At 46.3% G+C, this 27,306-nt stretch overlaps 3 protein-coding genes across 3 annotated transcripts; 2 read left to right on the forward strand and 1 right to left on the reverse strand.

Annotated features, from left to right (window-relative positions):
• Nucleotides 1-713: 713 nt before the first annotated feature.
• LOC146632928 (pyruvate dehydrogenase [acetyl-transferring]-phosphatase 1, mitochondrial-like) lies at nucleotides 714-6,123 on the reverse strand. Its single transcript, XM_085354783.1, has 5 exons — nucleotides 5,935-6,123; nucleotides 5,452-5,865; nucleotides 5,144-5,244; nucleotides 4,496-5,061; nucleotides 714-982 (listed from the first exon to the last, which is right to left on the reverse strand). The coding sequence occupies exons 1-5, from the start codon at nucleotides 6,121-6,123 to the stop codon at nucleotides 714-716; spliced, it is 1,539 nt and encodes a 512-aa protein (XP_085210909.1).
• A 3,933-nt stretch (nucleotides 6,124-10,056) lies between these two features.
• On the forward strand, nucleotides 10,057-13,993 carry cnbpb (CCHC-type zinc finger, nucleic acid binding protein b). The gene is made up of 5 exons (XM_085354784.1): nucleotides 10,057-10,143; nucleotides 12,580-12,696; nucleotides 12,883-12,948; nucleotides 13,018-13,216; nucleotides 13,290-13,993. The coding sequence occupies exons 2-5, from the start codon at nucleotides 12,594-12,596 to the stop codon at nucleotides 13,405-13,407; spliced, it is 486 nt and encodes a 161-aa protein (XP_085210910.1). The 5' UTR covers nucleotides 10,057-10,143; nucleotides 12,580-12,593; the 3' UTR covers nucleotides 13,408-13,993.
• Nucleotides 13,994-15,547: 1,554 nt separating this feature from the next.
• isy1 (ISY1 spliceosome associated protein) lies at nucleotides 15,548-27,050 on the forward strand. Its single transcript, XM_085354785.1, has 11 exons — nucleotides 15,548-15,625; nucleotides 20,219-20,241; nucleotides 20,883-20,934; nucleotides 21,400-21,465; nucleotides 21,551-21,593; nucleotides 23,330-23,442; nucleotides 23,725-23,842; nucleotides 23,919-24,041; nucleotides 24,218-24,330; nucleotides 25,200-25,289; nucleotides 26,917-27,050. Exons 1-11 carry the CDS (start codon nucleotides 15,623-15,625, stop codon nucleotides 27,022-27,024), a joined length of 852 nt encoding a protein of 283 aa, XP_085210911.1. The 5' UTR covers nucleotides 15,548-15,622; the 3' UTR covers nucleotides 27,025-27,050.
• Nucleotides 27,051-27,306: the final 256 nt, after the last annotated feature.

Genomic DNA, 27,306 nt, shown 5'->3' on the forward strand with positions numbered 1-27,306 from the left:
GGACAGTAACTGTGTGTATATGTAAGCATTTAAACACTGCAGAGAGTAGAATTAACAGTATTGTAGAAATTCATTTCACCGAAACAATAACGTGACGCACAGTGTGACGTCAAAAAAGGCGCACACCTTTGACGCTGCGTTTTCTGCGTTTTCTCCATTTTTGTCGTCCACACGTAAATGCAAAAACGGAGTTTTCGAAATTATCCACCCTGGCCGGAGTTTTTAAAAATCTCCGTTTTCAGTTACTGAAAACGCCGTTTACGTGTGGACGAAAAGTGCAAACGCATAGAAAATTTTTCAAAAATACCCGGGTACGTGTGGACGTAGCCGTAGCCTCAGGCGAGATAGGTGTTTTCAGTGTGCCACCAGGAGGTGGCGCCACTTCTCCACTCCAAGTGCGGAACATCAACTCACTGAGCATGCTCACTGTGTTGCTCCACACCTGAAGAGCGATGTTTGAAAAGTGAGGTTAGCTCCGGTGTCGTTCGTGGAGCTTTTCTCAGACCTGTGTGTGTGTCGAGTTCTGGTCTTCTTGAAGGCAGACAAAATAACAGAAACACCTGATCAGCTACCTGTCCAGGTGTGTCCCACCCCTCGACCATTCAGAGCTGGGATACGGTTAAGGAAAAGGATGAAGATCAGCGCTGGAATGAGCACGCCTGCTGCTGATTGGTCAGCGGGGTGACTACCAAGCAGGTAATCACCTGCAGGTGTTAGATCTCATTCAGGTGAATGATGGTGATAGTGATGTCATCACGGTACCTTCGGGCCAGATCCACAGGCAGACTCAGCATCTTGGCGAGACGATTTGGAGCTACCGCTCCATACCCGTCGTCGCCAAGGGTGTGGCGGATCAGGTGGGTGGCGATATTCTGGTCCTCAAGCGCCGACAGGACCCGCCCCCTCCTCTCCAGCAAGAGGCGCTGCAGGTCGCCCAGCGTTGTGCCCTCGCAGGGAATTATAGGTCTCTGCTGCTGGAGGGCTGTGCAACGACAAACCACACACAGAGTCAGGACGATGACAGGAAGTAAAGACAGGTGGACACGTCTGAGCACGCTCACACCTCATGTGCACTTTTTGGAGCACTGTGAGTGATTATCTGTGACCTCAGTCTTCAAAAGAATCTCAAACTCCAACACCGAAAACATAAACAGGTGAAGACTGGCATGTGATGAGATGCTGGGACGGCTTAATGTAAAAACAAGGTGACCAAGAGGTGGCAATGGGACAGTTTCAGAATAAGGTCGTGGTTCAGGGTAAAATATGAACTCACCTTCTGGTGTGTAAACATATGGAGCATAGGGCTGTGCGATATGACCAAAATCTCATATCCCGATTTAAGACAGCTATCGTCCCGATAACGATATAAATCACAAAAATGTAACATTTTCTGTAAATTCTGTGAATCTCGGGCAGCTCGACTTGACGATGCATGAAACGATACATTTTTAGACATAAGTTGTAACGGCCGCCGTTTCCTTTGTGAGTATTTATTACACGGCGTGCTGCGGGGAAAAGCCTGTTCTAATGTTTGAGTCTACGGTTTATTTTTTAGCACCTGGCGGCTCTTTTTTACTTCTCATCCGTAAATAATCTGCTCTTTCACGTGATTCAGTTTATTTTGAAAAGTCTCAACAGGATCTTGAGCTTTATTGTGAAAGGTTTATGAGGAACATAAACAAGCGGACACGCGATGGTGTTACCGTCATTGTTGCTAACAACAACGCATAAAAACAGGTGCTTGTCCGTCCATAGTGTTGTTATATTAAATATAAGAGAAAGAGAGAACTTTAAGAAATTCATACAGCCACTACAGTGACCATCAAAACAATGAACAAATATTGCCGTAAACAGTTTATTTTGCGGCACCACGAAACAAACGATAGCGTAAAATGAAACGACAGACGTTTTTATATCGTCATCCGATATATATCGTTATATCGAACAGCCCTAATGGAGCATGAAAAAAAGTGAGTGGAGAAGAAACACGAGTAGGACTTCCTGATAATAATGAATTACAGTCGTCCAGCCTGGAAGTAATAAATGCATGAACTAGTTTTTCAGTGTATGCTATGTCTTCTAATGATGCTGCCTAAGGGAAGCATGTATAATGTAAACAGAATTGGTCCTAGCACTGAACCCTGTGGAACTCCATAATTAACCTCAGTGTGTGAAGAGGACTCTCCATTTACATGCACAAACTGGAGTCTATTAGATATGATCAGAATACAGTCGCTCCAAGACAACAACAGTAACAGACTGAAGTAAATTAAATAAAACCAAATATTACAAAGTTTACAAAATGTATGTAATAGCGCTAACATATACAAATAGCTGTCAGACTCCTGAACTCTGCCTCCTGACATCTGACCCACGTTAACACATGGACTGAACATACACACACACACAATCGACAACCGTCAGTGTTGGGGAGTAACGGAATACATGCACCGCCGTTACGTATTTAAAATACAAAATATGAGTAACTGTATTTCGTTACAGTTACCGTTTAAAAAGGTGGTATTCAGAATACAGTTACTTTGTTGAAATAAATGGATTACACTGCGGTACTTTCCTGTTTCATATTGTCGCGGGTCAGGACTGTTTGGGTTTGTTTGACAGCTACGTTCTGTTGTTCCAGGCGGCAGCGTTACGGTTGCCATGGTTACAGGGTGACGCCCTCTCTCTCTCTCTGCGACTGTGTGTTTCCTGGGTGAGAGAGCGCCTTTTCGTTGTTGTTGTTGTTGTTGTGCTAAGCTAACAGGCAGAATGCTACAAGCATAGCTCTAAAGAATGTAGCATCATGGGCAGTGTAGTCCGTGTTGCAGGGAGAATGGACTGCCATACACGTTATGGGTCTGTGAGCGCGAGGAGGGAGAAAAAGGGGAGTGGAAAGGTACGAGTTGTCATCGAGGAAAAACGGGAGCTGGAAGCATGTAAATATAATAATAACCACTGCAGCCAAGAAGAGTGCCTGACGAGCCCAGTTGTAAGTAAGCTATTAAGACTCGACTGTACACCGTGTTCGTGTTTTCCTCCGAAACAATAAGTTCTGTTGGAGCAGCCTTTCAACGCCTCTCTCTGTCTCTGGCAAGAAAAGTTGACCCACACAACAAAGTAAAGCTATTTTTCGGCTACGAGCCGACAGGGACCCCGCCGTATTAGTCAGAGGTCCCTTTACTACAGTTCGGAGTCGCGGACCTTCAGTAATAGTAATAAATCACACAGCAATAGTACATTCACGTTGTTGTAAAAAGCATGATAATATATTAAGTAATCCAAAGTATTCAGAATACGTTACTGTCATTGAGTAACGTAACGGAATACGTTACAGAATACATTTTGGGGCATGTATTCTGTATTCTGTAATGGAATACATTTTAAAAGTAACTTTCCCAACACTGACAACTGTACCCTCAAACACACAATAATAACACGGACTGAACCACCACTCACAACCACTAGCACTTTATATAGCCTCTGTAGGAATTATATCTCACTTATCTTAACTGCACTACTGTATAGCACTGTGTAAATAATCATTCTGTACATTTGATAATTTTTAACCCTACAACTGTTTACAACTTGCATAGTTCCCATTTCTGTATAGCTGTATATCTCAGATTCTGTAAAGTTATTTATTTCATATTCTGTATAGTTTTTCATATTTATATCCTGTTCATAGCTTGTACATAGCTTGTACTCACTACAGCCTGTACATACTTATAGTTATAGAATATTCACAACATACTTCATACCGTGTACATTATAACATACCATAATAGACCCATTTCTGTAATATACTCACATATCTATATTATTGCTAATATATATTGTAATATATCTATATCACTAAAGCACTTCTGGATGGATGCAAACTGCATTTCGTTGCCCTGTACCTGTGCATGTGCAATGACAATAAAGTTGAATTCTATTCTAATTCTATTCTAAATAGTTCAGTTATAAATAACCAGAATATTACAGAGGTGAAATATATATATATATATATATATATATATATATATATATATATATATATATAAAAATAGTTACAAGCTTTACTGTGTCTGTGAAGGTTCTCAGTCATCGTAGTCAAAGGAGCTTGCAAAGAAAAGTGTCTGGACTTCTTTAAGTTGCTTGAAGACGTTTCACCTCTCATCCGAGAAGCTTCTTCAGTTCTAAGGTCAAATGGTGGAGAGTCCCAGATATAAACCTAGTGGGAGTTTCCCCCCACAGAGGGACAAAAGGACCCCCTGATGATCCTCTAATCGCCTGAGCCAAGGTGGGAAACTGGGTCCCTCTGTGGGGGGTCACTCCCACTAGGTTTATATCTGGGACTCTCCACCATTTGACCTTAGAACTGAAGAAGCTTCTCGGATGAGAGGTGAAACGTCTTCAAGCAACTTAAAGAAGTCCAGACGCTTTTCTTTGCAAGCTCCTTTGACAAGCTTTACTGTGTTGCTATTTAAAGGATCAGTAACTGATTGGCACTGACCTGTCAGATGATCCCCCACGAGCTGGATGACCGTCTGTCGATGCATCAGCTCCCAGAGTCCATCAGTAGCGAGGACCAGGAACTTGTCTGCAGGTCCAACACAGTGTCGGGTGATTTCTGGCTCAGTGCTCAGATAGGGTGGGGTCAGGTAGTGCGGCGGCATCGTCCGGACCGCCTCACTGACCGCAGACAGGACGTCCGGTCGAGTTTCATAGACCCGACTCAGCATATCCGCGCTCCATTTGAAGCGGACGTCACCGAACGCCCGGAAGGGCAGCAACAGGCCCAGTAGGCGGTCGTGGCGGATCACCGTCCTCTGCTCCGCTGGGTGCTCTCCCAGAATCCTTTGCAGCTCTTCGGGATTCTGCGCATTGTGGTCATTGGTGAGGTTGATCGCAGACCAGCTTCCGTCTGCCTCCTGGACGCCCAGGACTGCCCGACTGTCCCCCAGGTTGGCCACATGTAGAACGCCGTTGGAGATGTGGACGACACAGGCTGTGCAACCAGAGAGCGCCACCCGGAGGGGGGAGGTCAGAGACAACCCCTCACCAGGGAAAGACACCTGCCTGTGGGCACAAAGAGAGGCTTAACCTGCTGAAACAGACTCACCTGCAGGTTCTGCTGAAGAAAACACAACTTTGTTCTTACCTGGGGGAGGTCAGGGACAGATGCACCTGGGCTTCTACAGACAGGTCGTAGTCAAGGCGATGGAATGCATTGACCAGAGCTGATGTCGTTCTGTTGTCATCCTGCAGCCAATCAGAGAGAACAGATAATGATGTCACCACAGGTGAACTTTCTGCTGAAACCAAAACAGGAAAATCGGTTTCTGAAAAGTCCACCTGCACCTGGTTGAGACCAGGTAAAGGCTTTGACATTCAGGCATGTTTTGGGTTTTTTTTGGACCTGCACTGTCCGTGAATGTGATTCTGTGATGTGTCAGGACACCTGGTTACCTCCTCCTCATCCTCCTCCTCGGTCTCCAGCCTCTCCTGCCAGTAGTTCCGGAGGCTATGGAAGGACGTCACCTCTCCATTGGGGTAGCTCAGGTCTTGGGGGTATTTATGCCATTCCAGCAGTGGTGTTACGGCCCGTTCCTCCTCCACCGCCCGTTCCAGCTCCGCCAGTGTCCTCAGCGGCAGCGCTGCCACGGCAATGTAGTAAAAGAGCCTCTGACTGACAGCGTGGGCGCAGGCCGGCCCTGTGTGACCGTCGAACACGCCAAACAACACGCCTCCACGGCCCGCTAGGCAGGTGGCGCTGCTCTGACGGTCCTCGCAGGGGAGGTTGGATGGCAACATGTTGCTATGAAAACCCAGAACGCCATGGGAGGCGGGGCCTCTGGGGAGGGTAAGGCTGTATTCATTGGCCTGGAAACAAACAGTCATTAAGATGTGTGACATCACCAGTTAACGCTTTCAGAGTCTGATTTTTGTCACCTTTAAGATCCGGTCGACCTGAGCGGAATTTATCTGCCCCGCCTCCTGTCCCGCCCTCAGCTTCCGGCTCCCACTGCTTGCTGAGTAATGGAGTCTGTGCAGCTCAGGTGGATGGGGAGGAGGCAAGGACAGGAAGCAGCACTGCTGCAACCTGCAGCATCCAGTATGGAAGGCAGTTCGCCCCAACATGGCATGAAGGCTGGACCTGCAGAAGGATCAGAGCATTTTGGTTTTCAGGTATCTAAAGTTTGACATCCCTACATGACCACTGGTGAAGGCCATTAGTGACTTCCTGTTCCACAGGAGGCGCCCTTGAGCTCATGCAGAATGAATGGGACTCAGTGGAGCTGTTCATGACTCTGATGGAAAGTCTCGGGACATTAGCTACTGTTCTATTCTTTGATGTTTCTACTGAAGTTTCTACTTTTTGTGCATATCAAGGATGTTAGAGCATCACCAGTCACTTTACTGCATCCTCCATGTTGATTTGGGGCATGAAGCCACCAGTGGCCTCACGATAGCTTCACATTCAACCACCACAACCAGCTGCTTCTTCTGCTGCACTTTGGCTACACTCCTGGCATCTGCCAGAGGTATCGTTTAGAAACAGGCGCCATCGAGGGACACCGACGTCCTGCCCTAACTGACCAATCAGCAGGCAGCAGAACGCTGAACTGATTCAGCTTCACGGAGAAATAAAATAAATACAATTCTAGAAGCAGCTGGAAATCCTCAGCTCAGAGTGCCCCCTGCTGCACCACCAGCTGAACTGCGGCCAGTTTTTTGGAATAGACAGGAAGTAACAGCAGCTCTGTTCAGCAGCTTTTTCAGGTGAATTTTGGTTTTCAGAGAGTGACATCAAAGGATCAGCAGAAGAATCAGAACAGTGACCAACAAACAGATTCATTTATCACACTGAAAATAAATAAATCACTGTCCTGTGACTCTGAGGTTTGGCTCTAACCCAGAAACCAGGTTTAGTTAAACAGGATCAGCTGACGGTCAGCTGTGGTTCCGGTGGAAAGTTTTGACTAAGCACGACGCTGAAACTCACCCTGTCTGCCTGACGTCTCGTCTTCCTGATCACTCCTCCCGCAGCTGCGTCTTTGTTCCTGTGACCTTTGACCCTGCTGGTGACGCGCTCATCGATCAGTTACCTGTAAACCATCCTCTCACTTTCAGCCTGCTCAGTGTGGCACAGGCTTCATTCTTCACCATATTAAACATGCGAGAAAGCAGCCAATGTGTTTAATTACCTGAGGGGGAGGAGGCGGGGTCGCCAGCAGCTCTCAGGTCTGTCTGTGTGCAGGTGTTTTGTGCAGATCAGACACTGTTGTGCGTTTCATTCTTCATAATCGTGTCAGACAGCAGGCTGTTCCCACTGACCGTACACAAAACCTGCTCAGGTTCTCCTGTATCGGCGCACAGGTGAGTTCAGCACAGGTGAGCCAGAACATCAGCTTTAGGCTAAAGGTGAGTAAACAAGGTGTGTGTGTGTGTCTGTGTATCTGTGTGTGTGAGATTATCAGTGTGTGTCTGTTTGTGTTTATCAGTGTGTGTGTGTGTGTGTGTGTGTGTGTGTGTGTGAGAGATTATCAGTGTGTGTCTGTTTGTGTTTATCAGTGTGTGTGTGTGTGTGTGTGTGTGTGTGTGTGTGTGTGAGATTATCAGTGTGTCTGCGTGTGTGTGTGTGTCTGTGTATCAGTGTGTGTGTGTTTATCAGTGTGTGTGTGTGTGTGTGTTTATCAGTGTGTGTGTGTGTGTGTGTGTGTGAGATTATCAGTGTATCTGCGTGTGTGTCTGTGTGTGTTTATCAGTGTGTGTGTGTGTGTTTATCTGTGTGTGTGTGTGTCTGTGTGTGTTTATCTGTGTGTGTGCGAGATTATCAGTGTGTGTATAAGTGTGTGTGTGTATCAGTGTGTGTATGTCTGTGTGTGTTTATCAGTGTGTCTGCGTGTGTGTGTGTGTGTCTGTTTATCAGTGTGTGTGTGTATCAGTGTGTGTTTATCAGTGTGTGTGTGTCTGTGTGTGTTTATCAGTGTGTCTGCGTGTGTGTGTGTGTCTGTTTATCAGTGTGTGTTTATCAGTGTGTGTGTGTGTCTGTTTATCAGTGTGTGTTTATCAGTGTGTGTGTGTGTTTATCAGTGTGTGTGTTTATCAGTGTGTTTGCGTGTGTGTGTGTCTGTTTATCAGTGTGTGTGTGTGTGTGTCTGTGTATCAGTGTGTGTGTGTATCAGTGTGTGTTTATCAGTGTGTGTGTGTCTGTGTGTGTTTATCAGTGTGTGTGTGTATCAGTGTGTGTTTATCAGTGTGTGTGTGTCTGTGTGTGTTTATCAGTGTGTCTGCGTGTGTGTGTGTGTCTGTTTATCAGTGTGTGTTTATCAGTGTGTGTGTGTGTTTATCAGTGTGTGTGTTTATCAGTGTGTGTGTGTGTGTGTGTGTCTGTTTATCAGTGTGTGTTTATCAGTGTGTGTGTGTGTTTATCAGTGTGTGTGTTTATCAGTGTGTGTGTGTGTGTGTGTGTCTGTTTATCAGTGTGTGTGTGTGTGTCTGTGTATCAGTGTGTGTTTATCAGTGTGTGTGTGTGTTTATCAGTGTGTGTGTTTATCAGTGTGTTTGCGTGTGTGTGAGTCTGTTTATCAGTGTGTGTGTGTGTGTCTGTGTATCAGTGTGTGTTTATCAGTGTGTGTCTGTGTGTGTTTATCAGTGTGTCTGCGTGTGTGTGTGTGTCTGTTTATCAGTGTGTGTGTATCAGTGTGTGTTTATCAGTGTGTGTGTATCAGTGTGTGTTTATCAGTGTGTCTGCGTGTGTGTGTGTGTGTGTGTCTGTTTATCAGTGTGTGTTTATCAGTGTGTGTGTGTGTGTCTGCGTGTGTGTGTGTGTGTGTGTGTGTCTGTTTATCAGTGTGTGTTTATCAGTGTGTGTGTGTTTATCAGTGTGTGTGTGTTTGTGTTTATCAGTGTGTGTTTATCAGTGTGTGTGTCTGCGTGTGTGTGTGTCTGTGTATCAGTGTGTGTTTATCAGTGTGTGTGTGTGTGTCTGTGTATCAGTGTGTGTGTGTGTGTGTGTCTGTGTATCAGTGTGTGTTTATCAGTGTGTGTGTGTGTGTGTGTCTGTGTATCAGTGTGTGTGTTTATCAGTGTGTGTTTATCAGTGTGTGTGTGTGTGTGTCTGTGTATCAGTGTGTGTTTATCAGTGTGTGTGTGTGTGTCTGTGTATCAGTGTGTGTGTGTGTGTGTTTATCAGTGTGTGTTTATCAGTGTGTGTGTGTGTGTGTGTGTCTGTGTATCAGTGTGTGTGTTTATCAGTGTGTGTTTATCAGTGTGTGTGTGTGTGTGTCTGTGTATCAGTGTGTGTGTGTGTGTGTTTATCAGTGTGTGTTTATCAGTGTGTGTGTGTGTGTGTGTCTGTGTATCAGTGTGTGTTTATCAGTGTGTGTGTGTGTGTCTGTGTATCAGTGTGTGTTTATCAGTGTGTGTGTGTGTGTCTGTGTATCAGTGTGTGTTTATCAGTGTGTGTGTGTGTGTGTGTTTATCAGTGTGTGTTTATCAGTGTGTGTGTGTGTGTGTGTGTCTGTGTATCAGTGTGTGTGTGTGTGTCTGTGTATCAGTGTGTGTGTGTGTGTGTGTGTTTATCAGTGTGTGTTTATCAGTGTGTGTGTGTGTGTGTCTGTGTATCAGTGTGTGTTTATCAGTGTGTGTGTGTGTCTGTGTATCAGTGTGTGTTTATCAGTGTGTGTGTGTGTGTGTGTTTATCAGTGTGTGTTTATCAGTGTGTGTGTGTGTGTGTGTGTGTCTGTGTATCAGTGTGTGTTTATCAGTGTGTGTGTTTATCAGTGTGTGTTTATCAGTGTGTGTGTGTGTGTGTGTCTGTGTATCAGTGTGTGTTTATCAGTGTGTGTGTGTGTGTCTGTGTATCAGTGTGTGTGTGTGTGTGTGTCTGTGTATCAGTGTGTGTTTATCAGTGTGTGTGTTTATCAGTGTGTGTTTATCAGTGTGTGTGTGTGTGTGTGTCTGTGTATCAGTGTGTGTTTATCAGTGTGTGTGTTTATCAGTGTGTGTTTATCAGTGTGTGTGTGTGTGTGTGTGTGTGTCTGTGTATCAGTGTGTGTTTATCAGTGTGTCTGCGTGTGTGTGTGTCGGACCGTGTGCAGACCGCGTGTGGCGCAGACCAGCATCCAAACAAACCTCCACAGTTTCGGGTCTGAGGTGAGTCGGAGCTCCGGCGGCTTGATCCGCTCTTTTTTGCCTGCAGAGGGCTCACTGCAGCCGGCCGGCGCGCCGCTCCGCCCCGGGGAAGAGGCGCTGCGGAGCGGACAGTGTCGGTGTTTCCTCCGCTGCGGAGCGTATGCTAAGCTGCTAGCAGGCTAGCTGCCATGACGGGCTGTTTACAGGCTTACAGGCCGGAGCGGGGAGCCGGTATAAAGGACCTCATCGGCCGGGGAGCCTTTGGCTGGTGGCCGCACAGAGTGGCCTGTTAACGGCGTCGGGCTGCCATGAGCCGCGGGGGCGGTGCAGGTTAGCACAGTTGGTGGGACGGGAGGACCGGAGAGGATCGATACACGATTGATCTGCTGTTGCTCTGTGAAGAGGCATCTTATTACATGATGAACAAGAGGAAAAAGTCTGATCATGGTGAAGACCTGAGACAATCAGAACCTGTCCTCACCTGTCTTCCTGTGGTCCCCTATGTGTCCACATTAAAATCAGCTCTACAGCTTCCCCAGGTGTCTCACATGAGGGGGTCAGAGTGAATCTGATGGGACCCTGCTGCTCCATTCAATTCAGTTTATGTATATTACACCAAATCACAACAACAGTGGCCCCAAGGCTCTTTGTGTTGTAAGGTAAAGACACTACAATAATAGAACAGAAAAAAAGACCCCAACAATCATTTGACCCCTATGAGCAAGTTTGAAGCCTAATGTTAAAAATAGAAACGGTACTATGAGGTCATTAAGATAAGATGGGGCCTGATTATTTAAGACCTTGTATGTGAGGAGCAGGATTTTGAATTCTGGATTTAACAGGAAGCCAAAACAGGAGAAATCTGCTCTCTTTCTAGTCCCTGTCAGGACTCTTGCTGCAGCATTTTGGATCAGCTGAAGGCTTTTCAGGGAGTTTTTAGGACTTCCTGATAATAATGAATTACAGTCGTCCAGCCTGGAAGTAATAAATGCATGAACTAGTTTTTCAGCGTCACTCTGAGACAGAATATTTCTAACTTTAGAGATGTTGCACAAATGGAAGAAAGCAGTCTTACATATTTGTTTAATATGTGCGTTGAAGGACATGTCCTGGTCAAACATGACTCCAAGGTTCCTCACAGCGTTACTGGAGGCCAAGGTAATGCCATCCAGAGTAAGAGTCTGCTTAGATACCATATTTCTAAGCTTTTCAGGGCCGAGTACAATAACCTCAGTTTGATCTGAATTAAGAAGCAGAAAGTTAGCGGTCATCCAGGTCTTTATGTCTTTAAGACATTCCTGCAGTTTAACTCATTGGTGTGTGTTATCTGGCTTCATGGACAGATAGAGCTGGGTGTCATCTGCATAGCAGTGTAAATGTATGCTATGTCTTCTAATGATGCTGCCTAAGGGAAGCATGTATAATGTAAACAGAATTGGTCCTAGCACTGAACCCTGTGGAACTCCATATTAACCTCAGTGTGTGAAGAGGACTCTCCATTTACATGCACAAACTGGAGTCTATTAGATAGATATGATACAAACCACTGCAGCGCAGTACCTGTAATACCTACAGCATGTTCTAATCGCTCTAATAGGATATTATGGTCGACAGTATCGAACGCTGCACTGAGGTCTAGCAGGACAAGCACAGAGATGAGTCCACTGTCAGAGGCCATAAGAAGATCATTTGTAACCTTCACTAAAGCTGTTTCTGTGCTGTGATGAGCTCTGAAACCTGACTGAAACTCTTCAAATAAGCCTCTGCAGATGATCTGTTAGCTGTTTGACAACTACTCTTTCAAGGATGTTTGATATGAAGGAAGGTTGGAGATTGGCCTATAATTAGCTAAGACTGCTGGGTCTAGAGATGCTTTTTGAGTAAAGGTTTAACTACAGCCAGCTTGAAGGCCTGTGGTACATAGCTGATTATTAGAGATAGGTTGATCATATTTAAGATCGAAGAATTAATTAATGGCAGGACTTCTTTGAGCAGTTTTGTAGGAATGGGGTCTAAAAGACAGGTTGATGGTTTGGAGGAAGTAATTATTGAAGTTAACTCAGAAAGATCAATTGGAGAAAAAGAGTCTAACTTAACATCAATGGTACTAAGAGTAGCTGCAGATAATATTACATCTGTGGGATGATTATGAGTCTTTTTTTCTCTCTAATGCCTAAAATGTTATTCATGAAGTCATTACTAGTTAACATTAAACAGTCCTGGAATTAAATCCTTAATCTAGTTACAGCACTTTCAGAAAGACACCTGCTGTGTTCAAATTTATTCCTCACTGCTGTGTGATCAATTATTGTAAACTCTACCTGTGTGGGTGGGCCCAGGACTGAGGAGAATCATCTCAGGTGTTCCTGGTGTGTTTTTCCTTTTCCTCCGTGGTTTTTATTCTGCACCTTCATGAAGGTAAAGTTTCACATCTGAATCTCCTGTCTGTGGTTCCAGCCGTGGTCGTGGCGATGAGCAGTAACGAGTGTTTTGGTTGCGGCCGCTCAGGCCACTGGGTGAAGAACTGTCCGAGTGGCGGCCGAGGGCGAGGGAAAGGACGCAGCAGAGGCAAAGGTGACACCCATCATCAAACCTCCATGAGTTTATTTTAAAGTTTATTAAAAAGCCTGTAGTTTTTACAGATGTCGCCATGGAGACGTGGAAACCTGTTTCCATTTCCAGCTTCTGCATTGGTGCTGTTATTGTGAACAGCTGACTATGTGACACACCCGGCGGTTCACCCCTGTCGTGTCGTTGCAGACCTGTTCTGTTACCGATGTGGCGAACTTGGGCACGTGGCCAGAGACTGCGAGCGCACAGAGGACGGTGAGGACACACGCTTACAGATCACAACAGTTTAAAGACAGGTGAGCACAGGTGTGATCTTTCCTGCAGCCTGCTACAACTGCGGCAGAGGAGGTCACATCTCCAGAGACTGCAAGGAGCCCAAGAAGGAGCGCGAGCAGCTGTGCTATAACTGCGGCAAGGCCGGTCACATGGCGCGCGATTGTAACCACGCCCACGAGCAAAAGTGCTACTCCTGCGGCAGCTTCGGACACATCCAGAAGTGCTGTGAGAAGGTCAAGTGCTACAGGTAAACTAATACTAAAGCTGAGCCTACAAACACAGGTGAACGGTCCAGCGTAACCTGTCCGTGTGCTCTGCAGGTGCGGGGAGATCGGCCATGTTGCGGTGCACTGCAGCAAGGCGTCCGAGTTGAACTGCTATAACTGTGGGAAGTCAGGTCACCTGGCGAAAGAGTGCACCATTGAAGCCACCCCCTAGCTGGCCTCTGACCCCTGACCCTACGCTCCCAAACCTCTTCTTTTATTCTCTGTTCGTGCCCTCTGATCCTCCTCTTGTCATTGGTCTAGAGGCCTGTCGGTCAGCCTCGTAACAGCCAGTCAGAGCAGACGGAGGGAGGAGGAGGGGGCGGGCTACAAAACCCATTTGTTCTTCTGTGTTTTAGTTTGGTAGCTGTGTTACGATGTACAGAGCTTTTTTAGACCTGAGAGAGTGATGTATGAAGGCCAAATTAGGCCCCTCCCCTCTGCCCTTTGGGTGGGGCTAACAGAGCCATGGAAGTTTGTATCTTGCCAACTTCATTTTTGTTTTTGGACCATATAAAATGATTGTCCCCACCTCCAGCAATCACCCAATAATATCGCAGGATGAACGAGCCAATCAGGACAGGTCGCAGCAGATGTTTTACAGGTGCGTTTTTGTGCAGGTCGAGGAATCGTACGCCAAGAAAAAAAGCCGCAGGAAGTCTGGACAAAACCCCCAGAAAAATCTTATTTTTGTACATTTTACCTGTGAGCTGTTGTAAAGGTGTATGTTCTACCTGACAATAAAAAGGTAAGAAGGATGAGGGCGGAGCCTGCGGTGGCTGTCTTATTTCTTCAGACAGGCACCACTGACCCACAGGAGACGAACCGACCAATCAGATCAGAGGAAACGAGCTCCAGAGCTCACCTGAAAGCCTCATGGTTTAATTAACATCTGCAGCAGCTGGACAGAGCGATCCCTGACGACCTGCTCAGTTCCTCGCTGTCAGACACCTCCAGAATCTCCTCCTCTCATCATCATAATAATAATGGATTACATTTAAATAGCGCTTTTACAATGCCACTATTCATTCACTCTCACAGTCACACACTGGTGGAGGCAGCTACAGGTGTAGCCACAGCTGCCCTGGGGCAGACTGACAGAAGCGAGGCTGCCGTATCACGCCATCGGCCCCTCTGGCCATCACCAGTAGGCGAAGTGTCCTGCCCAAGGACACAATGACCGAGACTGTCCGAGCCGGGGTTCGAACCAGTACAAGACAAACTGCCAACTCTTGAGCCACGATCGCCCCAGTGTAGTAACAGTCATCATTGTTACTACTCTGATTACATCGAATGAACGACTGACTCAGTTTTATTAAGGACACAGGAAGTTTGATCTGCGTACAGTGAAAGAATAAAGTCGCTGTGGAAATAAAACATAAATAAACACAATGAATCTTTAAAAGTTCAATACAGGTCGTACATGAACATGTCATTCACTGCTGATGTACAACAATACATCCCAGCGTTAACCTCTGACCTCTGTGGTGTTCATGATCAGACTTCTCACTTACCTGGGCCAGGGGTGTCAAACTCGTGGCCACTTGTGGCCCATGTCACCCCTACTTATATAGGCAAGGCAAGGCAAGTTTATTTGTATAGCACAATTCAACAACAAGGTGATTCAAAGTGCTTTACAGAGACATTAGAAACAAGAACAAATAAAAAGCATGATTTAAAATTGATTAAAACAAGCAAACAAACAAACTAATTAACAAACAAACAAAACAGTATATAAAATCAAAACAGATAAAATCAGATATATTATATATTGATATGAGGAAATCTAATGTAATTCTTCTTAGGCAGAATTTGTTTGTTGTTGAGCTAAATGTTAAAATAAGTTCTTTCTGAGCAGAGAGCACAAACATGCTGAGGCTGTGCAGAGTCACACTGCAGTTGTTACATACCAACACACTGATGGCAGCAGTGCTCTGACGTGTGTGCAGACAGAGGACCAGTGTGTTTGTTTGCTCGTTCAGTGAAAGGCTTCAGTTTTGTCTTCTTATACAATGTTTGACATTTAAAACAACAAACAAAACATTTTAGGAAATATTTGTTGGCGTTTGTGGCCGTCCAATCAGATCTCACACAGCTCATATAAGTTTGAGAGTTCAGCGTGCACGTCCGTCATACAGCAGATGAATATTAATGTTCTACGCTTTCACATTAACTATTTTATTTCCTACATTTGTGTGTACATTTTTATTTTATCTTACATGTCGTTGTAGGCGGGCCGCTCGTCCTGCAGGGGGCAGTAGTGCAGACATAAAACCGGATGCAGTGGGGGAGCCGGTGACGTGTTTCCTGTTAGTGTGCGTGCTGTGTTCGTGTGTGTTTGGATGGTTTCTGCTCGGTTGTTGGATTAACGGCTAAACTCCGCAGCAGACATGGTGAGAATCAGCATTTTAATCTGTTGTGTTCACTGACGTCACAGCCGTGTGCACGTTAATCAATATTCATTATTAATCAGTGATCAGGAAGCGCTCAGCGGCTCTGTGAGGAGCCGCTCCTCCGACTCCAAACCGTGTTAAAATACTCTGAGTTAAAAATAACAGATTTTTGAATGGAGTCTGGTGGAGCAGCTGAAACATGGAGAAGACTGAGCAACCAAAGCAGACCGTGATCACCTGGTGTATCGATCAGGTGGCTGTATTGAACATTAATGCTCACGTCACCTACCGCCTACTGGTGATGGCCAGAGGGGCCGATGGTGCGATATGGCAGCCTCGCTTCTGTCAGTCTGCCCCAGGGCAGCTGTGGCTACACCTGTAGCTGCCTCCACCAGTGTGTGAATTCAAATTCAAATTTTATTTATCACGTACACAGTCATACACAGTACGATATGCAGTGAAATGCTTAGACAACTGCTCGTGACCTAAAGAAAACAAAAAAGGAAAAGGCTATGAATAAGATAGGAAATAAATATGAAAAATTAAAAAGGGTAAATTTAACTAGGAAGGAATAAAATATAAATTAAGGTTAAAAATGAAATAACTGTACAACACAAATTAGAATGAAGGGTAAATTTAACTGGGAGAATAAGATAAAATATATAAATTAAAGTTGAAAATAAAATAACTGTACAACAAAATACACAATATAGAACTATATAAGAATGTATGAAGAAATATAAATAAATATATACACAATAACAGCAGCTGTGCAAGTATTAACTGGAATGAAGAATGTAGTGACCAGTGTTGTGCGATCCACATTATGTCTTGTGCAGTGCAAATATGCTTAAAGTGATTTAAGTGATGAAGTGAAAACAATGTCCAGAATGTCCAGTGTGTGTGTAAGAACTGTATGTGTGGGTCAGTACTGTGTGGTGGTGTGATTGAGAGACCGTATCGCCTGCGGGAAGAAGCTCCTCCTCAGTCTCTCTGTGTTGGTCTTCAGGGAGCGGAATCGCTTTCCTGACCTCAGCAGAGAGAACAGTCTGTTGTTGGGATGGCTGAGGTCCTTCACGATCTTCCTGGCCTTGGTCCAGCACCGCCTGCTGTAGATTGAGTGCAGGTCAGGGAGCTCGGAGCGGATGGTGCGCTCAGCTGACCGCACAACCCTCTGTAGAGCTCGTCTGTCCTGCATGGTGCTGTTCCCGAACCAGGTTAAGATGTTTCCCGTCAGGATGCTCTCTATGGTGCACGAGTAAAAGTTCCTGAGCACCTTGGAGGGCAGTTGGAAGTCTCTCAAGCGTCTGAGGTGGTAGAGACGCTGACGGGCCTTTTTCACCACGGAGTTGATGTGACAGGACCATGACAGGTCCTGCGTGATGTGAACTCCGAGGTATTTGAAGCTGTCCACTCTCTCCACTGGGCACTCGTTGATGACGGGGGTCTGGTAGTTCCTCTCCTGCTTAGTGCTGAAGTCCACTATCAGCTCCTTTGTCTTACTGACGTTTAGAAGGAGGTTGTTCCTCTGGCACCAGTTCTCCAGATTCCTAATCTCCTTCAGGTAGGCCGTCTCGTTGTTATCAGAGATCAGGCCCACCACGACGGTGTCGTCAGCAAACTTGATGATGGTGGTGGAGCTGGTAGTGGCCACGCAGTCATATGTGTACAAAGAGTACAGCAGGGGGCTCAGAACACACCCCTGGGGGGCTCCAGTGCTGAGAGTGGTGGAGGCTGAGACATGTCCGCCCATCCTTACTGCCTGTGGTCTGCCAGTTAGGAAGTTGGAGATCCACTGACACATAGATGAGCTGAGTCCCAGATGCTCCAGCTTGGTGGTGAGTGTGGAGGGAATTATGGTGTTAAATGCAGAGCTGTAGTCTATGAAGAGCATTTTAACATAATTCCCCCTTCTAGTGTCCAAGTGAGTGAGTGATGTGTGGAGGAGATGAGAGATGGCATCGTCTGTGGAACGATTTGGACGGTAAGCGAACTGTAGTGGGTCCAGTGTGTCTGGTAGTGAAGAAATGATGAAGTCTCTGACCAGGCGTTCAAAGCACTTCATCACTACTGAGGTGAGGGCTACAGGGCGATACTCATTGAGAGAAGCAGGGTGGGGTTTCTTCGGGACAGGAACAATGATGGACTCTTTGAAGCATGTGGGGATCACCGACTGAGATAAAGAGATGTTGAATATCTCAGTGAACACAGGAGCTAGCTGGTATGCGCAGTCTCTGAGGATACGACCTGGGATGCCGTCTGGTCCTGCTGCTTTCCTGGTGTTCACTCTCTTGAAGGCTCTCCTTACTTCATGCTCGGAGATGACGAGCACGTTTCCGGTGCTGGCAGTATCTTCCTGTCTGCAGCCGTTAGCGCCGCTAACACTAGCATTGTTGGAGACCTTAGCTGCAGCCTCGAAGCGAGCATAGAAAGTGTTCAGCTCGTCTGCCAGAGTCACGGCCGCGTTCGTCATACCGGTTGTTGGTGCTTTATAGTCCGTTATTGTCCTTAGTCCCTGCCACAGGCTCCTAGAGTCACTCTGTTGGAGTTGTGACTCTAGTTTCCTCCCGTAGCGCTGCTTCGCCTCTTTCACCGCCCTCCGCACGTTATATGACGCGGCTTTGTACGGGTCCATGTCCCCCGTCGTGAGTCCCGTGTTGTAGGCAGCGGTGCGGGATCTCAGAGCGTCGCGGATGGTTTTATCCACCCACGGCTTCTGGTTGGGAAACGTTGTGATAGTCTTTGTCTCCACGGTATCATCCGCTAGTTTCCCGATGAATCCCACAACCGCTTCCGTAAACACGTTGACATCATCATCGGAGCTGTTTCTGAACATGCCCCAGTCTGCGTCATCGAATGCGTCCTGTAACGTGGCCACCGATTGATCCGTCCAGCGCGCGACTTTCCTCTGAACTGGAACTTCCTGTTTCAGCCTTTGTTTGTATTTTGGCATGAGGAAGATGGCGGCGTGATCAGATTTGCCAAACGGAGGGCGGGATTGTGCCTTGTAGCCGTCCTTGACCGTAGTGTAGCAGTGGTCCAGTGTCCTTTCACCCCTGGTGGGGCAGGTGATGTGTTGATAAAAGTTCGGCGCTGCGCGTTTGAGGTTGGCGCTATTAAAGTCCCCCGTCACAATAAGTGCAGCGTCCCGGTGTTGTGTCTGGTGCTGTGTGAGTGCCTCATGCAGCTCGCATAAGGCGGTGACCGTGTCCGCTTGTGGTGGAATATAAACGGCACTTATAATGACCGATGTAAATTCCCGAGGTAGATAAAAAGGACGGCACATGATGGACAGTAGTTCCAGATTTGGTGTGCAGGAGCGTGTGAGAGGAACAACGTTCTCACTGTTGCACCAGTTGTTGTTCACCATTAAACACACGCCGCCTCCTCTTGACTTCCCCGAGTCCCGTGTCCTGTCCATGCGGTGAACCGAGAAGAACTCGGCCGGCTGGATGGCGTGGTCCGGCACCGCTGGGTTCAGCCATGTCTCGGTGAAGCAGAGGAGATTGCAGTCCCGAATGTCTCTCTGGAACTTTATCCTGGCCCTGAGGTCATCAAGCTTGTTCTCCAGTGACTGGACGTTGGCGAGCAGGATGCTAGGCAGTAGAGGTGGGAATCACCATACATCCCACGATACGATATTATCACAATATTTAACTCACGATACGATATTATTGCAATTTTTAAAAATATTTTGCGATATTCAGATTCTGTACATAAAGGTAAACGTTATCAATATTCATTTTATCTAATATCAAAGTCTCGCACTCAGTCTTTCTCTTATTTCAGTTTTATTGTTGACAAACTGAACGGTTTGTATTACAGTCTAGTCCAACTGAACTGAATGCAACCATCTGGTACAATTACAGCTATTTATAAAAACTATGCAGCCCATTCAGCAACTGAAGAATTTGAAAGTAAATTAAAACAAAATATAATTTTACATTAAATAAAAAAGTTTTAAACTTCATTAAAATAAAACATGTCTTAAATTAAAATAAGTAAACTGCCAAAAAAAAGTTAAACACATTTGGACAGTGTCAGGATTCTTGCTCAGAAAAAGGAACTGATCAACATGCTCTGAAGTCAGAGTTCCAGTCCACAAAAACTTTTTTTGTAACAAAATATCGATTTCTGCTGTCCCTGTATCGATACATTATTAGCAAACAAAATATCACGATACTACACAGTATCGATTTTTTTCCCCCACCCCTACTAGGCAGAGGTGTGCACGAGCTCTCAGCCTGTTCCTGACGCCGGCTCGCTTCCCTTTGTTCTCCCTCAAGATCTCACTGAATGTGAATGTGAGAGTGAATGAATAGTGGAATTGTAAAGTGCTATATAAATGCAATCCATTATCAGCTTGATTAAACTGCTGATTTTAATGGAGTCTGGCGGCAGTCTGGGTCTCAGCTCTTGCCCAGGTGTCAACTTTACCTGGATAACACCTCCAGGCCCAGCTGCAGGCCAACAAGGAGAGGTTCAGAGGAGGTGCTTGGTGACCTCACGTGCTATTGGTTACCATGAAATTACCTCCTCTTTGAGCTCCACATGTTTCCAGATGTTTCTCACTCCGATCTTCTCTCTGTGCAGGCGAGGAACGCCGAGAAGGCCATGTAAGTACTTCCTGTCAGAGATGTGCTGTATGACCCCCCCCCCCCCCCCCCCCCCCACACACACACACACCTGTCCTCCTCTTTCTGTGGTCCTCCTCCACCTGACCACCTCTTCCTGTCCTCCTCTTCCTCTTCCTGTTGTCCTCCTCTTCCTCTTCCTGTTGTCCTCCTCTTCCTCTTCCTGTTGTCCTCCTCCTCCTCTTCCTGCTGTCCTCCTGTTGTCCTCCTCCTCCACCTGTCCTCCTCCTCCACCTGTCCTCCTCCTCCACCTGTCCTCCTCTTCCTCTTCCTGTTGTCCTCCTCCTCCTCTTCCTGCTGTCCTCCTCCTCCTCTTCCTGCTGTCCTCCTGTTGTCCTCCTCCTCCACCTGTCCTCCTCCTCCACCTGTCCTCCTCTTCCTCTTCCTGTTGTCCTCCACCTGTCCTCCTCTTCCTGTTGTCCTCCTCTTCCTCTTCCTGTTGTCCTCCACCTGTCCTTCTCTACCTGCTGTCTTCCTCCTCCACCTGACCTCCTCCACCTGACCTCCTCCTCCTGTCCTCCTCTTCCTCTTGTCCTCCTCCTCCACCTGTCCTCCTCTTCCTGCTGTCCTCCTCCACCTGTCCTCCTCTTTGGGTAAATGTGTCCCTCTGCTTTGTCTGTCAGGACGGCCCTGGCTCGGTTCAGGCAGGCTCAGCTGGAGGAAGGAAAAGTCAAGGTGAGTTTCGAGATCCAAAGCGTTTATCGTCATGTGTACAAAGAAAAGCATTTCTCTGTACAATGAAATTCTTTCTCTGCTGTCCACACACAGATGCCGGTTAATATCTGCAAATAGAACTAGAACAAATAAAATACATGTGCAAAAATTATTATTACTGTTAAAATAGGTCAGCTGTTCAAGAGTCTGATAGCTGTGGGGAAGGAGTTGTTGATGTTCTGGATTTCGCACTTCTAAACCTTGGTCCTAAGCAGAAGTTTGAGGAGTCCGTGTTGGGGGTGTGTGGGGTCTTTGAGGATGGAGGCAGCTCTCTTCTGGACTCTGTGATGGTAGATGCTCTGCAGAGAGGGCAGCGGGGTCCTGATGATCTTCTCCGCAATTGTTATCACTCTGCAGGCGGTTGCGGTCTATAGCAGTAGTGCTGCCGTCAGATAAACACCTGTCTGCCTGATCTCTCATCTGTAGGAAAGAAGACCCTTTCTGGCCTCAGAGTGCAGTGAACTTCCTAAAGCTGAAAAATGGAGACGACAGGTAGTCACACTGCAGCACTAGTATCAGTAGTGGTGATGGTACCTGCAGTCAGGTGTACTGAGTGTGTCCTGTGTGCCTGTTTCAGATTATCAGTGAAATCTCAAAGAAAGTCGCACAGATCCAGAACGGTGAGTCCAAGTCTCTTCCTCACTTGTCCCACTCCCCTTCTCTCACCTGTGCCTCACCTGTGTCTCTCCGTGGCTCAACAGTTGGGAGTTCGTCTTGCAATCGGAAGGTTGCCGGTTCGAGCCCCGACTCGGTCGTTGTGTCCTTGGGCGAGACACTTCACCCGTTGCCTACTGGTGGTGGTCAGAGGGCCGGGTGGCGCCAGTGTCCGGCAGCCTCGTCTCTGTCAGTGCGCCCCAGGGCGGCTGTGGCTACAATGTAGCTTGTGTGTAAAGTGCTTTGGGGTCCTTAGGGACTAGTAAAGCGCTATACAAATTAGAGATGGCACGATACCACTTTTTTATGTCCGATACCGATATCATAAATTTGGATATCTGCCGATACCGATATGAATCCGATATAGTGTTTTTTAAATATCTTGCTGCATTTTGTATAAGTTCATACTCAAGTTTAAAACAACAACTACACTAAAGCTAATCTGTTATACCTGTATGCAAAAAAAATATTTCATAGTTCAGCAATACTGATCAATCTAATAAACTTAAACCTACACCATCCTCCCTATTCTGGTATTTTAAAGAGTACTTAGCATAAATATTAAGCAACCTAACTAATAGGGTTCCAACTCCCAGCAACAACAAAAAGAAATAAATAAAAAATAGGGAACCACCCCTCACGCTCCACCTCATGATGCTTAATCGACGTAATCAACCTTAATTTGATGCAGTGTGAAAAAAAATGCACAGAAATCAATTATTTTTCAAGAAATATTAAATAGATTCAACATCTTTCTTCAACAAAATTGCAGACTGCACAGATGGTACCTTCCCAAAGGAAAAAATACTATAGCTTACTAGGGTATATATTAGACTTAATAGTCACTATATACAGTAATGGACTTCTATACATTTTACATCAGATTAAAACTTTGGGTGTAAGATTCAGATAAATATTAAATAATTAAAAGCTCGACATTTTAAATGAGAATAAGAAAGAAAAGTATGTCTTTGTGCCCCCTTTTCCCTGTTAATGCCCTATCGGCCCCCCTGGCTAAACTTTGCTAGATCCGCCCCTGCACAGTTACAGCCGTCAGCTACGTAGAAAAAGATCCTGGAGTAGAAAGTAATATTAAATAAATTGTAACAACAGCTGATCAAGCTTAAACGTGCTGCTGTTGTTCAGCCGCTGGTTTCCTCTTTCTGGTGCAAAGTGGGCCAAAAGCAAACTAGAGAGACGGACTCGCGACAGAAAAGCCGATCAGCTGATCGTTAAGCAGTTTCATGATTGAAGTAGCAGCCGGAGAGCGAGAGGCAGTCGCTCATTAAGCTTAACGCAGGAATGCTTTACAAACATTCAGAGATGGACTTACACACTTGCTTTACTTCTCTCGGGATAACTTTGTCGGAGATGAAATGCCGGGTTGCTAGCGAAGCTCCAAATGCTATCCAGACCACCGACAGGTCCCGCATGCCACAGCCGCTCTATCACGTGATGCATACTGCTCCGACGTGCTAACGTTCTGAGGTGAGTTACGGCGTGTTGCAAGTTTTGTGAGGTGCTTTCGTGATATTTAATGGATCGGATTACATTTTTTATTTTTCTCCGATATCCGATCCAGTAATTTAGGTCAGTATCGGACCGATACCGATACGTAATATCGGATCGGTCCATCTCTAATACAAATACAGACCATTTACCTGTGCCTCACCTGTGCCTCACCTGTGCCTCACCTGTGCAGCTGGTCTGGGTGAGTTCAGGATTCGGGATCTGAACGATGAGATCAACAAGCTGCTGAGAGAGAAAGGTCACTGGGAGGTCCGCATCAAAGAGCTCGGAGGACCCGACTATGCAGTAAGAGACATACACAGGAGTTCACGTTTAATCTGAGCCATCAAAGGGTCAGATTAATAGAACTGTTACCATAGTAACCACTGATTTAAAGCCTGCTGTGATGAGTCACGTGACCCTGAATGTTGTAATCTGTGTAACATCGTGCTGCGAGACTTTCATCAAATCCTGACTTGATATTGATAATCTTGATTTATTATCAGTAATCATGGCAAGTTATTGAAAATTCCAATTTATTTATCAATCGGCGCAATCGAAGCAGCTGACCGCGTGTTTGTGTCGCAGCGCATTGGGCCAAGGATGTTGGACCACGAGGGAAAGGAGGTGCCTGGAAACCGCGGCTATAAATACTTTGGAGCTGCCAGAGACCTGCCGGGAGTCCGGGAGCTGTTCGAGAAGGAGCGTACGTATTTGCATCACTTCCTGTTTGATGTCACACTGTCACACCATCGGTCCTCACCAAGTATGTAATCTCCCAGCTGCCCCAGCGCCGAGGAAGACAAGGGGGGAGCTGATGAAGGATGTGGATGCAGAGTATTACGGCTACAGAGACGAAGACGACGGCGTCCTTCTTCCTCTGGAGGCGCAGTACGAGAAACAAGGTTCATAATCCCCAGATTATAAAATAATCCAGAGAATATGTGAAAATCCTGGATGATGGAATTATTGGATTATAGTTCAGCAGATTTGAAGCGTCTGTTCATGCGTGTGACACTTCAGGTAACCTCACGTGTGCGTGTGCGTGTGCGTGTGCGTGTGTGTGTGTGTGTGTGTGTAGCTGTGCTGGAGGCGGTCCACAGGTGGAAAACAGAGAGAGAGTCTCGAGTGTCTGGAGAGAAACAGCAGGAGGAGGAAGAGGAGGAGAGCATCTACACCGTCTACAACGAAGAGGTGAACTGTCTCTTTACCTGCTCAGCCAATCAGCTTCTGTCAGGTGACCTCGGCACACCTGAGAGCGGTTCACTCGTAGAAACACACCGTCTGGTGTGAACGTGCGACTCTGACATGTAATCCAGATAAAATGATCTGGGTTTTTCTTCCATGGATCATGTAATCCAGATCACTTTTGTCCTGGTCAGTAAGAACTGAATAGGATCACTTTAATCCGGGTACAGGTTTAAGGTTATCAGTACTTGTAGTGTGCTGAGATCGTTACCAAATACGATAAATTTGATGTTAACAGCTGGATTATTGCATTAGCCATGTTTACCTCGTCTGCTTTATCGTGATACGAGGACGAGCTGAAGACACTGAAACATTTTTCAAACGTTGAGGTAGACGTCATCCAGGTGAGGAAGTCCCAGAAGGTCGACCCTGTTCATCGGTTTCAGTGAAACATTTCAGTGTCAGCTGGTCTTCGATCGATAGTTACAACAATTTGCATATCAATGATGATGAAACTGACCTCACAGCCCATTGTTAGTCAGTGCTGCTTGTTCATAGGGTCGGAAACCTGCAGTCAGCTGAGACTGAAGAAGTCACCTGATGACGATGTTTCACTGAAGATGTGCAGCTGAACAGAGTCAGCCTTCTGGGTCTGACAGACGGGGTTCACGTGATTTTTATTTCATTTTATTTAACATTCAATCCAGTGACCCAACGTCAACAACATGTGGGTTATTTACTGAAACATGGTGGACATTTCGAATCATCCTTAAATCATCCAAGTTAAATAAGTTTAGAGAAGAGAAAAATAAAGACTAATTTACTGACACACACAGATGTGCTTGAATATGAACAATCTTTTTTTATTTCTGCAGCCTGATGACCAGGAGGAGCAGGAGGAGCAGGAGGGAGAGGATGGAGGACTCGCCTTCATCGCACACGTACCTGTTCCATCTCAGAAAGAGGTGAGACACACAAACACGCTTGCCTGCAACGTGAGGACCCTCACTGCCAAGGATGACGCTTGATTCTAACCAGAGCCTTGAAAGCAGCTCTGACTGTGTCCGCTTCATTTAGATCTCCAACCTACATAGAGCCAACAACGTGGCCTACCTGAGTGGGCGTCACCTTTGGCACACCTGTGCAGGCGGTGTTATCTTTACATTTCCCAGGAGGTGCAGGTCAGCCTACCGTGCAGGGTTTCAGGAGAGTTTGGTCTGTTCAATTCACTTTTATTTACACAGCGCCAAATCACAACAACAGTCGCCTCAAGGTGCTTTATACTGTAAGGTCGACCCTGCAATAACACATACAGAGAAAAACCCAACAATCATATGACCCCCTATGAGCAGCACTTTGGCGACAGTGGGAAGGAAAAACTCCCTTTTAACAGGAAGAAACCTCCCACAGAACCAGGCTCAGGGAGGGGCGGGGCCATCTGCTGTGAGAGAAGGAGGACATGATAAAGACACGGGTCGTGCCCAAATTCATGGGCTGCATCCTCCTGAGGACGGGTTTGTAGACCGATTACATCACAGCGACGCGCCGAAGGCTGTCCAAATTCGTAGACTCCTCCGAATGCAGCCGACAAATGCGTCCTGCTTTTTCCCGAATTTGAAGGATGGGTCGGGTGTGTCCTTCGTGGCCCACCATATCCAAGAATTCAAACCAGCCAAACTCCAGTTTCCAGCAATGGCGGCCGCTGCTAAGTTTTTAAATTACTCTTACTAATCTTTCTGGGTCACAAAATAAACTTTTAACATATTTTCAGGCGAGAAAGTAGCTGTGTAAACATCAAATATCTGCTCGGTTTATCAAGATATCGCATATTTGCAAAAGTGCTTCGACGTTTTCAGAGACGTCTGCTCCCCACCAGCTCGACAGCTAGCCGGGAGCTCGAGGGTTACTGATGCGGCCGAGAGCGGCACAACTCCCGGCACATCATTTTCAGATCACCGCGGACTTTCGCTGCTCGGGTTAAATGTAATATATAATTCACTTAGACAACCTAAAAATGTTATTGTTGGGCTTTTTTCAGTGTTTTGTTTGTTCGTGAGTAAATCAGTTTGGCTGAGATTAAAGTTCTTAGATTAGATTAGATAAAGTAAAACTTTATTAATCCCCCGGGTGGTTTTCACACAGCTGAATAAACGTCAAACAGAAAACTGATTAAACAGACGTGTGAGGCAGTCGAGAATTTCCGCCAGTGTCCTGTTATATTTTAGATAGCAAGGAGCAGACGGCCGAGTTTATTAAACTCCACCGAGACAGCGGCGACGCAGATCTGAAGGCAAGACCGTCCAATTTCACTGCCGTTTACTTCCGGCCTACCCGACCTTCTGAGGACCCGGCCCACGTAGACCGCCAAGGCTGGGTCCTCAGGAGGATGCAGCCCATGAATTTGGACACGACCATGCTGTGGAAGAGAGACAGAGATTAATAACGGATATGATTCAGTAGAGAGGTCTGTTAACACATAGCGAGTGAAGAAGAAACACCCAGTGCATCATGGGAATCCTCCAGAATGGTCTAGTGATGAAGTACCTGTGGTACGTAGTTCAGGAGTAACCTCCCTGTCTGTCTGTCTCTCAGGTGGAGGAGGCTTTGGTCAGGAGGAAGAAGATGGAGTTGCTGCAGCGTTACGCCAGCGAGACTCTTCAGGCTCAGAGTCAGGAGGCCCGAGCTCTACTGGGGCTCTGACCCATCTGTCTGCTGCTGTAAATACAGGCGTGTTTTTTACCTTTTCTTAATAAAAACGTTCTGCTCTTCAGTTTCTTCTCGTCTACTTTTCTTGCTTATAGTGAACCTCAGGTCTGCCCCCTGCTGGACAGTGAAGTGAACAAATTTCATTGAGGGGAAAGAAATGTTGACTTTTAAGAGAATATCGGCACCAAACCACAGCAGCAGTCTCCTCCGGGCGCTTTTAACGTAGAGACTCGACAGCAATTTAGTGCAACTGATCTCAAAACTGGGAAAAAGAAT

This window comes from Diplotaxodon limnothrissa, linkage group LG5 (assembly GCF_057381915.1).
Source record: "Diplotaxodon limnothrissa isolate DT_005_m linkage group LG5, D_limnothrissa_male_GT1.1, whole genome shotgun sequence".
Taxonomy (NCBI): domain Eukaryota; kingdom Metazoa; phylum Chordata; class Actinopteri; order Cichliformes; family Cichlidae; genus Diplotaxodon; species Diplotaxodon limnothrissa.

Bases quoted from the DNA above. Each gene is read 5' to 3' on its own strand.
- LOC146632928 (XM_085354783.1), bottom strand. From the start codon at position 6,123: ATGTTGGGGCGAACTGCCTTCCATACTGGATGCTGCAGGTTGCAGCAG. The intron at 5,866-5,934 runs GTGACAAAAATC...GTTTGTTTCCAG, and splicing joins AGGTCGACCGGATCTTAAAG to GCCAATGAATACAGCCTTAC. The intron at 983-4,495 runs GTCAGTGCCAAT...GTCGTTGCACAG, and splicing joins CGTGGGGGATCATCTGACAG to CCCTCCAGCAGCAGAGACCT.
- cnbpb (XM_085354784.1), top strand. From the start codon at position 12,594: ATGAGCAGTAACGAGTGTTTTGGTTGCGGCCGCTCAGGCCACTGGGTG. The intron at 12,949-13,017 runs GTGAGGACACAC...TCTTTCCTGCAG, and splicing joins CTGCGAGCGCACAGAGGACG to CCTGCTACAACTGCGGCAGA. The intron at 13,217-13,289 runs GTAAACTAATAC...TGTGCTCTGCAG, and splicing joins GAGAAGGTCAAGTGCTACAG to GTGCGGGGAGATCGGCCATG.
- isy1 (XM_085354785.1), top strand. The intron at 20,935-21,399 runs GTGAGTTTCGAG...TCTCATCTGTAG, and splicing joins TGGAGGAAGGAAAAGTCAAG to GAAAGAAGACCCTTTCTGGC. The intron at 21,594-23,329 runs GTGAGTCCAAGT...TCACCTGTGCAG, and splicing joins AGTCGCACAGATCCAGAACG to CTGGTCTGGGTGAGTTCAGG.